This window comes from Hyla sarda, chromosome 6 (assembly GCF_029499605.1).
Source record: "Hyla sarda isolate aHylSar1 chromosome 6, aHylSar1.hap1, whole genome shotgun sequence".
NCBI classification, from domain to species: Eukaryota; Metazoa; Chordata; class Amphibia; order Anura; family Hylidae; genus Hyla; species Hyla sarda.
The window spans coordinates 168600977-168615689 of record NC_079194.1 but is presented as its reverse complement, the minus strand read 5'-3'; the positions used below and the strand labels follow the sequence as shown (position 1 = coordinate 168615689).

Below are 14713 nucleotides of genomic sequence, written 5' to 3'. Positions count from 1 at the left end.
GGGAGAAATTGTGTTACAAATTTTGGGGGGTATTTTCTGCTTTTACCCTTTTTAAAAATGTAAAATTTTTGGGAAAAGAGGCATTTTAGGTAAAAATTTTTTTATTTTTTTTAAATATGCAAAAGTCGTGAAACACTTGTGGGGTATTAAGGTTCACTTAACCCCTTGTTACGTTCCCCGAGGGGTCTAGTTTCCAAAATGGTATGCCATGTTTTTTTTTTTTTTTTGCTGTCCTGGCACCATAGGGGCTTCCTAAATGCGGCATGCCCCCAGAGCAAAATTTGCTTTCAAAAAGCCAAATGTGACTCCTTCTCTTCTGAGACCTGTAGTGCGCCAGCAGAGCACTTTTCACCCCCATATGGGGCGTTTTCTGAATCGGGAGAAATTGGGCTTCAAATTTTGGGGGGTATTTTCTGCTTTAACCCTTTGTAAAAATGTAAATTTTTTGGGAAACCAAGCATTTTAGGTAAAATTTTTTTTTTTTTACATATGCAAAAGTTGTGAAACCCCTGTGGGGTATTAAGGTTCACTTTACCCCTTGTTACGTTCCCCAAGGGGTCTAGTTTCCAAAATGGTATGCCATATGGGGTTTTTTGCTGTCCTGGCACCATAGGGGCTTCCTAAATGCGGCATGCCCCCAGAGCAAAATTTCCTTCAAAAAAGCCAAATGTGACTCCTTCTCTTCTGAGACCTGTAGTGCGCCAGCAGAGCACTTTTCACCCCCATATGGGGTGTTTTCTGAATCGGGAGAAATTGGGCTTCAAATTTTGGGGGGTATTTTCTGCTATTACCCTTTTAAAAATGTAAAACTTTTGGGAAACCAAGCATTTTAGGGAATTTTTTTTTTTTTTTTTTTACTACGTATGCAAAAGTTGTGAATCACCTGTGGGGTATTAAGGTTTACTTTACCCCTTGTTATGTTCCCCGAGGGGTCTAGTTTCCAAAATGGTATGCCATGTGTTTTTTTTTGCTGTTCTGGCACCATAGGGGCTTCCTAAATGTGACATGCCCCCCAAAAACCATTTGTCGCTCCTTCCCTTCTGAGCCCTCTACTGCGCCCGCCGAACAATTAACATAGACATATGAGGTATATCCTTACTCGAGAGAAATTGGGTTTCAAATACAAGTAAAAATTTTCTCCTTTTTACCCCTTGCAAAAATTCAAAAATTGGGTCTACAAGAACATGCGAGTGTAAAAAATGAAGATTGTGAATTTTCTCCTTCACTTTGCTGCTATTCCTGTGAAACACCTAAAGGGTTAAAACGCTGACTGAATGTCATTTTGAATACTTTGGGGGGTGCAGTTTTTATAATGGGGTCATTTATGGGGTATTTCTAATATGAAGGCCCTTCAAATCCACTTCAAACCTGAACTGGTCCCTGAAAAAAAGCGAGTTTCAAAATTTTGTGAAAAATTGGAAAATTGCTGCGGAACTTTGAAGCCCTCTGGTGTCTTCCAAAAGTAAACACTTGTCAATTTTATGATGCAAACATAAAGTAGACATATTGTATATGTGAATAAAAAAAAAAAAATATTTTGAATATCCATTTTCCTTACAAGCAGAGAGCTTCAAAGTTATAAAAATGCAAAATTTTCAAATTTTTCATCAAATTTTGGGATTTTTCACCAAGAAAGGATGCAAGTTACCACAAAATTTTACCACTAAGTTAAAGTAGAATATGTCACGAAAAAACAATCTCGGAATCAGAATGATAACTAAAAGCATTCCAGAGTTATTAATGTTTAAAGTGACAGTGGTCAGAATTGCAAAAAATGGCTGAGTCCTTAAGGTGAAAAAGGGCTCAGTCCTTAAGGGGTTAAAAAAAAGAAAAAGAAAACAAGTTAATTTGTTGTTCTGCTAAATTTGCTTTATTTGAATATCAAAACTCAAAGCGCAACCTTAGTGATATCTAATAATCATGTGCAGTGTTGTACAATCGCATACTGTGTAAGCTCAATTTACATAGGCATTCATTTACAGTATATAGTATGCCAGGATTACCTAAAATTACTTCATTATTGTGCAAATATGGCCAAAGGCCAGAACACATCTGTACTATATATTACATCTGTATATAGTAGCGATGTCTCCCTAGGTGGAAAAAGGGCCTTTAAATCCCTATAGACACTAGAGCCTGAGTTTGACTACACATCCTATGTGGCTTATTCAATAAGACCGAGACATTAGATACTGTAGCTCACATGCGTAAAACAGGAAGCCAAAAACAGCCGGAGGGGCTGGGGAACCTTTAATGTAAGGATGGATGCAGGTCCCAGAGGTGGGACCTGCATCTAGGGGACATTTATGACATACTGTGGATATGCCATAAATGTCTCAGATGGGACTTCTTCAAAAGGACAAATAAAGCTTTTATTATTATATTATAACTTTAATATGATAGTTGTTATGTACTGGGATATGTATTAAAGTAGTCATTTCCTTATTGTGAGGGAAGGTTGGTGTTGGCATGGTGTATATGCTACAGTTCTGCAAAAGCTATATTTGAAATACAGTTATGAATGTAATCATTATATTTATTTTAAAAAACTGAAAAATATGCCAAAATGTACCATTTTTGCCAGTGCAAATTCTAAATTTTAAATGGGAATACCTAATCCAAAAATATACTTATGGTTATGAGTATCAGAGATAAGGGGAGGGGCTACACTTAGGACCAGCAATCCAGTGTCAAAACTCCTTCATTTCATAACATAACTAAAATTAAAAACTGATGGAGGGAAAAATACAGCATTACCTTTATACCTAAACTTATTTCCCTCAGAATATTGTGATGTGCTAGAAGAGTTTATTATGAGTTAACTTCTAATGCATTCTTAGGTGCATTGTTTTTTGTTATTGTACTGAAGTCTGCTGTACCTTAATTTTTGTCCTTCTGTTTAAGGTAACATTATAGGTTCCGGGATCTTCATTTCTCCGAAGGGTGTCCTAGAACACAGCGGGTCTGTGGGCTTGGCATTAATTATCTGGGTTCTCGGTGGTGGTGTGTCTGCCCTCGGGTCCATGTGTTATGCAGAACTCGGAGTCACAATTCCAAAATCAGGAGGTGATTATTCATATGTCACAGAGATTTTTGGTGGGTTAACAGGGTAAGTACAAGAGAAACAAAAACTGTTAAAATGTATTTTGTGCAATTTTACACTACAATTTTTGCATCAGGTTACAACATGTAAACCAATAATAAAAGAGGGATGAAACAGATATAGATAGAAAAAATATGTTAAACATTGTCACTTATTCTAGTACTAGAAAAAAAAAGACAAAGCATCTAGAACATACAAATGCTGCTGGGCAATGTATTCACCTCCAATAAATGGGCACCAACAACAAGATAGCAAAGAAGTATAATAAACTTTATTTAAATACAGAACAGATAAAATGCATGTAAGGCAAGAAAAGGATTAAGGCACCATGATATACTCACAAACAAAAATGTAAGTGGACAAGACAAATAAACTATGGGAGGATTCAGGTATGGTATGAGCCCAATAAAATGTCCGAAATATCTCAGGCAAGAGACTGTCAATGCAAATAGACCAAGATACAGATATAGGTTAAGGGCAGAAACATATACACTGGTGGAAAAGAAGCTTTGTTAAAGAGGAAACAAAACAGAACAAATACCTGCAATGTATTTTGTCAAGGAACGCACAAGAAAGCAAACCCAACATACATTTTACTCTCTGTGCTTCTTTAGGGAGCGTCACTTACTCTATTAGAACCTATTTAAATGGGACGTTTCAAAATCATTTTCCAGTTTGGAGTGACTTTAAACGTAATTATGAAACTGTACAAGATAAAGGCCACTCTCATTCGCAAAAACTTTTTGTATAATTTAAATAACAACATACAGTACATATATTTGTAATATACATTGGTTAAAAAAAGTTTATATTTTTGGGTAAAAACATGCTCCATACTTCTGAACACGAGGGGTCCCTCCAATGTTCAGAACACTCTTTTGTGTCTGCATGCTCCCAGCTTGTCAATCAGCCGGATTTGTCAGCCGAGGCATGTCACAGAGCCTCAGGACATAGGGAAGTGGCAGGTGGATCAGGTCCGTAAAAACAGAATTTTGCCAGGCGCGTCTCCTCTTGTAAATGACAGTCCAGACCACACAGGATGAGTGTGCAAGAAAGAACAGTCGAATTTATTTGTAGTGCGACACTTGTAGCGCTACAAATAAATTCAACTGTTCTTTCTTGCACACTCATCCTGTGTGGTCTGGACCGTTATTTACAAGAGGAGACGCACCTGGCAAAATCCTGTTTTATGGACCTGATCCGCCTGCCACTTATCCACTGCTGAAGTGACCTTGAGCCACTTGTGAAGGAAGCCGCGGCCAGCTGACCTCCTACGCCATTGTGATTTTACATGCACACTACGGTGTTGTGCCCGCAGCACAACTATTTCTGGTAAGCAGGAAATTTATACCTTAAAGAGGCATTCGCGTATCAAAGTCCTCTGCACTAGGAGCGCACCTTTGTTTTCCTTTTTTAATTTTAGTGCATAGAGAAGCCAGTTGTCAGCTTTCATCAGTGAGGGAGAAAGTTTTTACGTGAGATGTGAGGGAAACTACAGAGAATTTAAATATTCTTCCGCTGTCCCGGCACATACCATAAGTGGTCCAAGGAAGGACAAGTGCTGAATCATTAACAATAAGGTGTAAGAACACAAAGTGCAACTTGCTTTTTACTGTACCAATTCTGAGTACCCAAGCACCTCCAATGGCCCTAGGAATATCATAACTGGACGGGGAGAGATGGAAGAAGGTGTTCTGGTCGGATGAATCAGGTTTACTTTTACAACATGTAGATGGCAATTTTAACTTGCAAAGAGGTGACACCGGGATGCACTATAGAAAGCAGGTGTAAGCAGGGCGATTCTCTGGGCAATTTTCTGCTGGGACAACTTGAGTCCTGGCATGTTAGGATAAGATTACACTTGTTACATGCCGTAACATGAAAAAGATGCATAGTGCTTTGATACACGACAGTATACATTAGCATACCATTCTACTGGTATGTTGATTTATACCAGTAGAATGGTATGCTAATGTATACTGTCGTGTATCAAAGCACTATGCATCTTTTTCAAATGGCCAAACTAAGCCTACTAGTGACTATGTTTAGTCCATTTCTGAACATACATATACTATACATTTGTACAACTCAAAAGCACAGGCAGGTATGTTTTTGAGTCACGCAAAATTGCAATGTATGCTCAGGAATTGAATGTTTTCACCAATAGATTCAGTTCTGACCTTTGAAGTATACATTGGCATATCGTTCTGCCAGTATGCCTAGGTAATTAATAAATGTAGGACAATAACAAATGTGGACATTATATAGGTGGAGATTTATTAAAACATGTCCAGAGGAAATGTTTCCCAGTTGTCCATAGCAACCAATCAGCTTGCTTCTTTCATTTTTAACAAGGCCTCTGCAAAATGAAAGAAGCGATCTGATTGGTTGCTATGGGCAACTGGGCAAGTTTTCCTCTGGACAGGTTTTGATAAATCTTCCCCCATAGTCTCAATTAACATTGAGGGAGAGAAAGTATACTCAGTTATAGCAATTGTATTCTGTAATGGCAGTGGCCTCTTTCAACAGAATATTTGCTTTCTGTCTGCAAAAATTGTTTAGGAATGGATTAGGTAAAATTACAAAGATTTGAGACCTCAATCTGATTGAGCATTTGTGGATGTACTAAAGTAGCAAGCCCAGTCTACTGAGGCCTCACCTCACAACATACAGGAATTAAAGAGGACCTATGGTCAGCCCCACTATATGAACAAAGACTTGGGACACCTAAAGGATCTTTTAGGGCAGGGGAGTGCATTTGCCTGGCCTGCCGGGCGATTTTTGACTCAGGACATCCATGTGTCCGAAAGATGCTTTCGGAACACAAGGATGCCTCTGTTAAGTCCCTGAGCCCCGCGTTTACTTTAAAAACGCGGGGACCGCCGGGAACAGGCGCACGCAGCGATTTCACTGACGTCCCATGCGTGCGCCCATGGCAACCGAGCGGAGGAGCGGTGAAGCAGAGAAGAAGCAAGGACGCGCGCTGGAGGTAAGTGTTTACCAGCGGCGCGTCCCTTCGGTGTTCTGACCACCGATCCTCCGGTCCTGCTATGGCCGGAGCGGTGGTCGGAACACTGAAATGGGGCAGTACACAGGCATACAGCCTCCAGCCATACTGTATCGCTGGAGGCTGTATGCCTGTGGGGGAACATACTGCCAACGTAATTTGGGGGACTATACTGCCAACGTAATTTGGGGGACTATACTGCCAACGTAATTTGGGGGACTATACTGCCAATGTAATTTGGGGGACTATATTGCACCTAATGTGGGGGACTATACTGCCAGCCTAATGTGGGGGACTATATTGCACCTAGTGTGGGGGAACTATACTGCCAATGTAATGTGGGGGAACATAATACCAGCTTAAAGTGGGGGACTATATTGCACCTAATGTGGGGGAACATACTGCCAGCCTAATGTGGGGGACTATATTGCACCTAATGTGGGGGGGAACTATACTGCCAACGTAATGTAGGGGACTATATTGCACCTAATGTGGGGGACTATATTGCACCCAATGATTGCACTTAATGTGGGGGAACATACTGCCAGCCTAATGTGGAGGACTATATTGCACCTAATGTGGGGGAACTATACTGCCAGCCTAATGTGGGGGACTATATTGCACCTAATGTGGGGGAACATAATGCCAGCTTAATGTGGGGGACTATATTGCACCTAATGTGGGGGAACATACTGCCAGCCTAATGTGGGGGACCATACTGCCAGCCTAATGTGGGGTACTATATTGCACCTTATGTGGCGGGGAACTATACTGCCAACATAATGTAGGGGACTATATTGCACCTAATGTGGGGGACTATATTGCACCTAATGTGGGGGAACATACTGCCAGCCTAATGTGGAGGACTATATTGCACCTAATGTGGGGGAACATAATGCCAGCTTAATGTGGGGGACTATATTGCACCTAATGTGGGGGAACATAATGCCAGCTTAATGTGGGGAACTATATTGCACCTAATGTGGGGGAACTATACTGCCAGCCTAATGTGGGGGACTATATTGCACCTAATGTGGGGGAACATAATGCCAGCTTAATGTGGGGGACTATATTGCACCTAATGTGGGGGAACATACTGCCAGCCTAATGTGGGGGACTATATTGCACCTAATGTGGGGGAACATACTGCCAGCCTAATGTGGGGGACTATATTGCACCTAATGTGGGGGAACATACTGCCAGCCTAATGTGGGGGACTATATTGCACCTAATGTGGGGGAACATACTGCCAGCCTAATGTGGAGGACTATATTGCACCTAATGTGGGGGAACTATACTGCCAGCCTAATGTGGGGGACTATATTGCACCTAATGTGGGGAACATAATGCCAGCTTAATGTGGGGGACTATATTGCACCTAATGTGGGGGAACATACTGCCAGCCTAATGTGGGGGACTATATTGCACCTAATGTGGAGGAACATACTGCCAGCCTAATGTGGGGGACTATATTGCACCTAATGTGGGGGAACATACTGCCAGCCTAATGTGGGGGACTATATTGCACCTAATGTGGGGGAACATACTGCCAGCCTAATGTGGGGGACTATATTGCACCTAATGTGGGGGAACATACTGCCAGCCTAATGTGGTGGACTATATTGCACCTAATGTGGGGGGAACTATACTGCCAGCCTAATGTGGGGGACTATATTGCACCTAATGTGGGGGGAACTATACTGCCAGCCTAATGTGGGGGACTATATTGCACCTAATGTGGGGGGCACTATACTGCCAGCCTAATGTGGGGGACTATATTGCACCTAATGTGGGGAAACATACTGCCAGCCTAATGGGGGGGACTATATTGCACCTAAAGTGGGGGGACTATACTGCACCTAATGTGGGGGAACTATACTGCACCTAATGTGGGGGGAACTATACTGCACCTAATGTGGGGGGAACTAACCAGTTCCCATTGAAATACTTTACTTGTTCTTCATTTTAAATATTGTATTTATTCCCGTTTTGTTTCTTCACTTCAAAATAAGATATATGCAGTATGCATAGGAATTTGTTCATAGTTTTTTTGTTTTTTTTTAACTCCGGCCCTCCAACGGTCTGAGGGACCGTGAACTGCCCCCTTTCTAAAAAGTTTGAGGACCCCTGTTTTAGGGCATCAAATTCCCTATCCATAAACATTAACATGGAGTTGGTTACTTCTTGTAGTTATAACATCTTCCACTCTTCTTAAACGGGTACTCCGGTGAAAACCTTTTTTCTTTTAAATCAACTGGTGGCAGAAAGTTAAACATATTTGTAAATTACTTCTATTAAAAAATCTTAATCCTTCCAGTACTTATTAGCTGCTGAATGCTACAGAGGAACTTCCTTTCTTTTTGGAACACTGATGACATCACGAACACAGTGCTCTCTGCTGACATCTCTGTCCATTTTAGCAACCATACATAGCAGATGCTTGCTAAGGGTAGCATGGTGGCTCAGTGGTTAGCACTGTTGCCTTGCAGTGCTGGGGACTTGGGTTCAAATCCCACTAAGGACAATAATAAATAAAGCGTTATTATTATAACATCAGCAGAGACAACTGTGTTTGTGATGTCATCAGAGAGCATTCCAAAAAGCAAAGAATTTCCTCTGTAGTATTCAGCAGCTGATAAGTACAGGAAGGATTTAAGATTTTTTAATAGAAGTAATTTACAAATATGTTTAACTTTCTGCCACCAGTTGATTTAAAAGAAAAAAGGTTTTCACCGGAGTACCCCTTTAAAATATTTTCTACAAGATTTTGCAGTGTGTCTGTAGGAATTTTTGCTCATTCATCCAGTGAGAATTTGTGAGATCAGACACTAATGATGGATTAGAGGGTCTGGCTTGCAGTCTTGGTGTTAGTTCATGCCAAAAGTGTTCAATGGGGTTGAGTTCAGGGCTCTGTGGAGGCCAGTCAAGTTCTTCCTCACCAAACTCACCCAACCATGCTTTTATGGACTTTCTGTTCCAGCACAGTCATGCAGGAACAGAAAATGCCTTTTTCATACTGTTCTCACAAAGTTGAAAGTATATTGTTGTCCAAAATGTCTTGATATTCTGAAGCATGAAGACTTTCCTTCAGTGGAACTTATGCCATCCTCTGAAAATCAACCCCATAATATTATCCTCCCTTGACCATACTTAACAGTTAGCATAATGCAGTCAGGCAAGTAAGGTTCTCCTGGCATTTCCAAACCCAAACATTCACCCCACAGGACACAATTCCACTGCTGCAGTGGCAACATGGTTTACCCCACTCCATCTCACTCTTGACATTATACTTGGTAATGTATGGCTAACATACAGCCACTTGGCAGCTTCATGGCATGGCATGGCATTCTATGGCCAACACAGTTTTGTTCACATATTAATACCAGATGATGTTTGAATTTTTTGCAGTTATGGAGTCAGCAAAGTGTTGGTAACTTTTATGGATTATACACCTCAGGACTCAACAACTGTATTCTGTGATGTTATGTGGTTGTGTGGTCTGCCACATTTTGGCTTTTCAGTAATACCACTCAGTTGATCTTGGAAGATCTAGGAGGGAAGAAATGTAATCAACTGACTTGTAGCAGTGGCATCCTCTTACTGCATCAGAATTCAGTGAGCTTTTTATAATGACTTAATTTTTCATAAATGTTTGTAAAGGCAGACTACATTAAAAGGGGCTGGATTTTACACCGCTGGGGCAATAGGACTGAATGACACACCTGAATTCAATGGAGAGCAGCACAACCACTGTAGTTATAGTTTTGGTTCTTTGTAATCTCTGGACAGGATATGTGATTAGAAGAAAGCCCGCAGTGCCCCTGGCCTTGGTGCTGAAATGCTGTCGAGTATATGATACATAGCTTCTGTCATCAGCTCATGATGATGCACATGGGCATTCACATCACATTTATCCAGTCTCATTTTCTTTCTGGACAATCACATTCTCTTTCTTGAAATAGTTCGGGGTAGTCACAGACACTCCAGCCACACTAAAAGGGGAGTACTTCACAATTGTAGAAAAAAAACATGGACTGCACATCTATTTTTGATGCAGAGTCAGATTTATCAGTCTATGGGGAGATTTATCAAAACCTGTGGGGAGGCAAAGTGGCCCAGTTGCCCATAGCAACGAATCAGATCGCTTCTTTTATTTTTCTGAGGCCTTGTTAAGAATGTAAGAAGTAAGCTGATTGCTATGGCCAACTTTGCCTCTGCACAGTTTTTGATTTTGTCATGTCCAGGTACAGAACATGGTTCTGTACAGTCCTAATGTCCCCTCAGGTAGAGTCCCTCAGATCCACAGTCACCATAACTGGTCTAGACCAGTATATGGAGGGTTAAATTATTTGTTTATTTACAATAGATTCCCCAAAGGGAAATCCAAAATTTCCCTAATTTCCCATATACTTCTTTTTATTTATTATTAAAAATCCCATGAGCTTTATTGTTTTCTACTCAATTTTAAAATCAGAATAGCGCTGTATGCTTAAATGACTACTATCATAAGTCATAGAATAGTTTTTTGCGCAGATATCTGCTGGTTCAGGCTGATTTACTTAGGAGAAACAACCATGTGTGCCTGCAGGTCACACTCGGTTAATTGTAGTGAGCAGCAGCGCTATTGCAATTAAAAGTTCCACTCTGACCCCCTCAATCCACAGATCCACAGGGCTCTTCTGCAGGATCCCCTAGGTCATTATTATGATATATATTGTATATTACTCATGTACATTTATTATAAGTATTGTATAGTAAATATAAACTATGTGTATAAAGGCTATTAAGATGTTTAAACTGTCTAGGACCTTCCTAAGGTCATGTGATATGTAATGTGATATGTGATCACCTGATACCCAGAGTTCCAGAGGCACAGGTAGCCACAGGTAACCAGCTACCAATGGGCTTTAGTCCAGCCCCATGATATAAGGGGCTGTAATCTCCACTCTATCTCTCTTCTCTTTCCCTTGATTCCTGGACATTAAAGCAAGCACAAGTCCTGTACAAGTTCAGTTCAGCTAGGCCAAAGCCTACAAGTCTTCAGCCACATCTAATCTGTAAGTCTCCTCTATGTCTACAAGTCAAGTCTCTACTGTCCCTACCAAAAGTCATAACAGTAGCACAGTGGCCTGCATCATCATTATTATCACTACAAGTCCAAGCAAGCCTGAGAGGTTCCCTGTGTCCCGGTCACCTCTGTGGAAGTTGGCTATCTGTAAGAACTGTTATATTGCCTTCTTCAGTAACGTTCCAGTTGCATCAAAACCTGCTTTGGACTCTCATTTAATATATGCCGTTTCTTGGTTTGTTGTCGTCAGTACCCTACACCATACAACCACATTCTGGCATCAGGAACACTAGGGGTTAACAACATCTTGCCCCAGGGGTTAATACCATCTGGCCCCACCACCTACACCGCTACACCCCGTGGTCCCGCCATACACCGTGGGTCACCACAAGTTTGGCATCATGAATAGGATATGGTGTGTGCCTTAACCACTTCACCACCAGGCCACCTGCAACAGGATACCGGTTTGTGCCATTGCCTCAAAAGCAACTAGTCCTCCCCCTATTCAGAACTGTATCCAAAGAGTTGTCCGGAATTGTCGCAAGCTGCGACAGAAATTGTGGCCAAAAGTGTACAGGACATTGTCTGTGAAATTGTGCTTTGCCGGGGTGCTGAAAAAAGTAAGGGGGATGTGAAGAGTACTGTGCTGCTGCTGCCAAGTGTACCTGCAAGGGTAAAAAGTCAGTCCTGGGTCTTCCCGCATGCACGAGTGGTCGCAGCTCCGCCCCGCCAGTCCTCCGCAGTCACGTTTCCTTAGCTTGCAGGGAGGAACAAAAAAAAACTACCCTATTGTGCAGTGGGGAAGTATTTCTCGACCGTTCCCAGCCGGAAGTTCCCCGAGTGCATCCATCCTAAAGGCTCCGGCGGCTTCGCACCCATCCCTGTACCAGTCCACCGCTGCGCAGACTCGGCGAAAGCCAGCAGGGGGCACAAGTAAGGGCATAGATCTGTAGACTTCAGCCAAAGGTTACCCAAGCTGCTGCAGCACATTGCAAGACTTCTTAAAGGGCCAGCACACTCTAACCTTCTTGCCGCGACAGACCCAAGCAAGAATGCAGGTCAGTGCACTCAAAGTTTCTTAAAGGGCCAATGCACCCCAAACTCTTTAAAGCGACAACGCACTCAATCAAGCCTGAAAGATGTCAGCACCCAGTTCTCCTGGACCACCGGACGAAGGTGCTTCTTCAACTCCAGTGGCGGGGTCACCACCTGCTACCAGGAGGGTTCTACCCTCTCCACCTCCAGTTCAGCGCAAAAGTTTAGCAGTTCCTGTAGCCGCACCAGTCTTCTTGGGGAACCCCATTCTTCCCATCTACAATGGGGACCCCTTCACTCTGTGGGATTTTAAAAAGAAGATACAGAGCCTTTTTGTTTTCTATTCTTTTCCCCCTAATCAACAGGTGCAGTTGCTCACTGGACAACTACAAGGACCAGCACTTGAGGAAGTCCGCACCTGGCCCGCCTCCGAGAAGGCAACGGTAGAGCAGATCTTCGAGGGGCTGTAGCAGAGTTTATATTGGGGTTGAACATTATGAGACACTGTTTTACTGTAATAGTAGGTTCTTTACATGTCTCTCTCTCCTACATGTCACCTTCACGTCGGCGGGCTTAGCAACACCACTTAAAGATTCTTCAAGCGGAGAAGAAGTTTGTCAATTGTCAGGGAGAAGTTTGCAGAGTATGGACTCAGGACATCCGGTCAGTAGTCTTGCAGCCTCATACGGAGACCATCATCTGGTGCCGTGCCCGACCTGGAGTTAGGAACAAAGATTACCAAGAGTTGCTGGAGCCAATACAGCTGGAAGATTATCCTTTAGTCCGGGCAGCAAGAAGGCTAGTCACCGTCTCCGACGGGAAAATCCCAGTCCGCCTAGTTAAAGGGGTACTCCGGTGAAAAACTTTTTTTTTTTTAAATCAACTGGTGCCAGAATGATAAACAGATTTTTTAATTACTTCTATTAAAAAATCTTAATCCTTCCTGTACTTATTAGCTGCTGAATACTACAGCGGAAATTCTTTTCTTTTTGAAACACAGAGCTGTCTGCTGACATCATGAGCACAGTGCTCTCTGCTGACATCTCTGTCCATTTTAGGAACTGTCCAGAACAGCATATGTTTGCTATGGGGATTTCCTTTTACTCTGGACAGTTCCTAAAATGGACAGAGATGTCAGCAGAGAGCACTGTGCTCATGATATCAGCAGACAGCTCTGTGTTTTAAACGGAAAATAATTTCCACTGTAGTATTCAGCAGCTAATAAGTACAGGAAAGATTAACATTTTTAATAGAAGTAATTTACAAATCTGTTTAACTTACTGGCACCAGTTGATTTAAAAAAAAAAATTTTCATCGGAGTACCCCTTTAACCTGTCCGACGCTGCCACCGTCTTGCTGAAATATACTCCAGTTGCTCAGTTGTACCTCATCGGTTCAAAAGACATCCTCACTAGGACACAAGTGACCCGGCTGCAAACAGCTCAGGCAGCCCTGGGGCCTGGGACAAGTTATTCTGAACCTTGGTGGACCCAGATTCAAGAGGGGGACAAAAACACCCCAGCAGAACAGGTCAGTGGAGTCATAAGAAGTGGCCAAGCAGTACCATGAAGCTTTCAGCAAGCACCCCACCGACTTCGGCCAGACTATCATGATACAACACCGGATCCTGACAGGCGACAGTCCGCCAATCAAGTAGAGGCACCGCCCTGTAGCTGCAGGCATGTACCAGATGGTCAAGAACATGTTAGCTGAAATGAAGGATGCTGACGTCATCCAAGAGAGTCAGAGTCCCTGGGCAGCTCCTCTGGTCCTTGTCAAAAAGAAGGATGGGACCATCCACTTCTGCGTGGACTATTGGAAATTGAATAATATTACACCTAAAGATGCCTATCCTCTACCCCAGATTGAAGAGTCCTTAACTGCTTTAGGATACTTCTCCACATTGGATTTAACTAGCCGATACTGGCAAGTGCCCATGGCTGAAGAGGACTGAGAGAAAACTGCTTTCGTGACCCCAATGGGGTTATTTGAATTCAAAAGTATGCCCTTTGGGCTATGCAACGCCCCTGCTACTTTCCAACATTTGATGGAGCGATGCCTGGGACATCTCAACTTCCAGAGTGTCCTGCTATATCTAGATGACGTCATCATATACTCCAAAATCTTAACCACCTGACAGAGGTGTTTCAAGTCTTGATCCATCATGGGCTGAAGATTAAACCCTCTAAATGTCATCTGATGAAACCTCCGGTACACTACCTAGGTCATGTCGTCAGCTCAGAAGGAGTTCAACCTGATCCAGGAAAGGTGGATGCTGTCAAGGATCGGCCTACCCAGCATACAGTGAAGTACATCAGCTTTCTGGGATTTGCCGGCTACTACCGCCACATAATTTCCCACTCCGCCCAGATTGCTGAACCCCTTACAGCTCTTCTCAGGAATACTGCGAAGGAAAACTATAATGGAAGACTACCTGTCAAGTGGGCCGAAGAGCAAGAGACAACATTCCGAGCATTTCTTGACCCAACCACCTATCCTG

General features: G+C 42.5%; 1 protein-coding gene across 7 annotated transcripts in view; it reads left to right on the top strand.

Annotated features, from left to right (window-relative positions):
* Nucleotides 1–14713, top strand: part of SLC7A10 (solute carrier family 7 member 10) — a 196524-nt gene that overhangs the window by 78987 nt on the left and 102824 nt on the right. For 6 of the 7 annotated variants that reach the window (XM_056525780.1, XM_056525782.1, XM_056525779.1 and 3 more), the window contains exon 2: nucleotides 2905–3109. In XM_056525780.1, coding sequence (XP_056381755.1) covers nucleotides 2905–3109 — 205 coding nt within the window. Of the gene's footprint in view, nucleotides 1–2904; nucleotides 3110–5792; nucleotides 6093–14713 lie in introns of those variants that run through there. The other variant, XM_056525781.1, reaches the window with a different exon arrangement.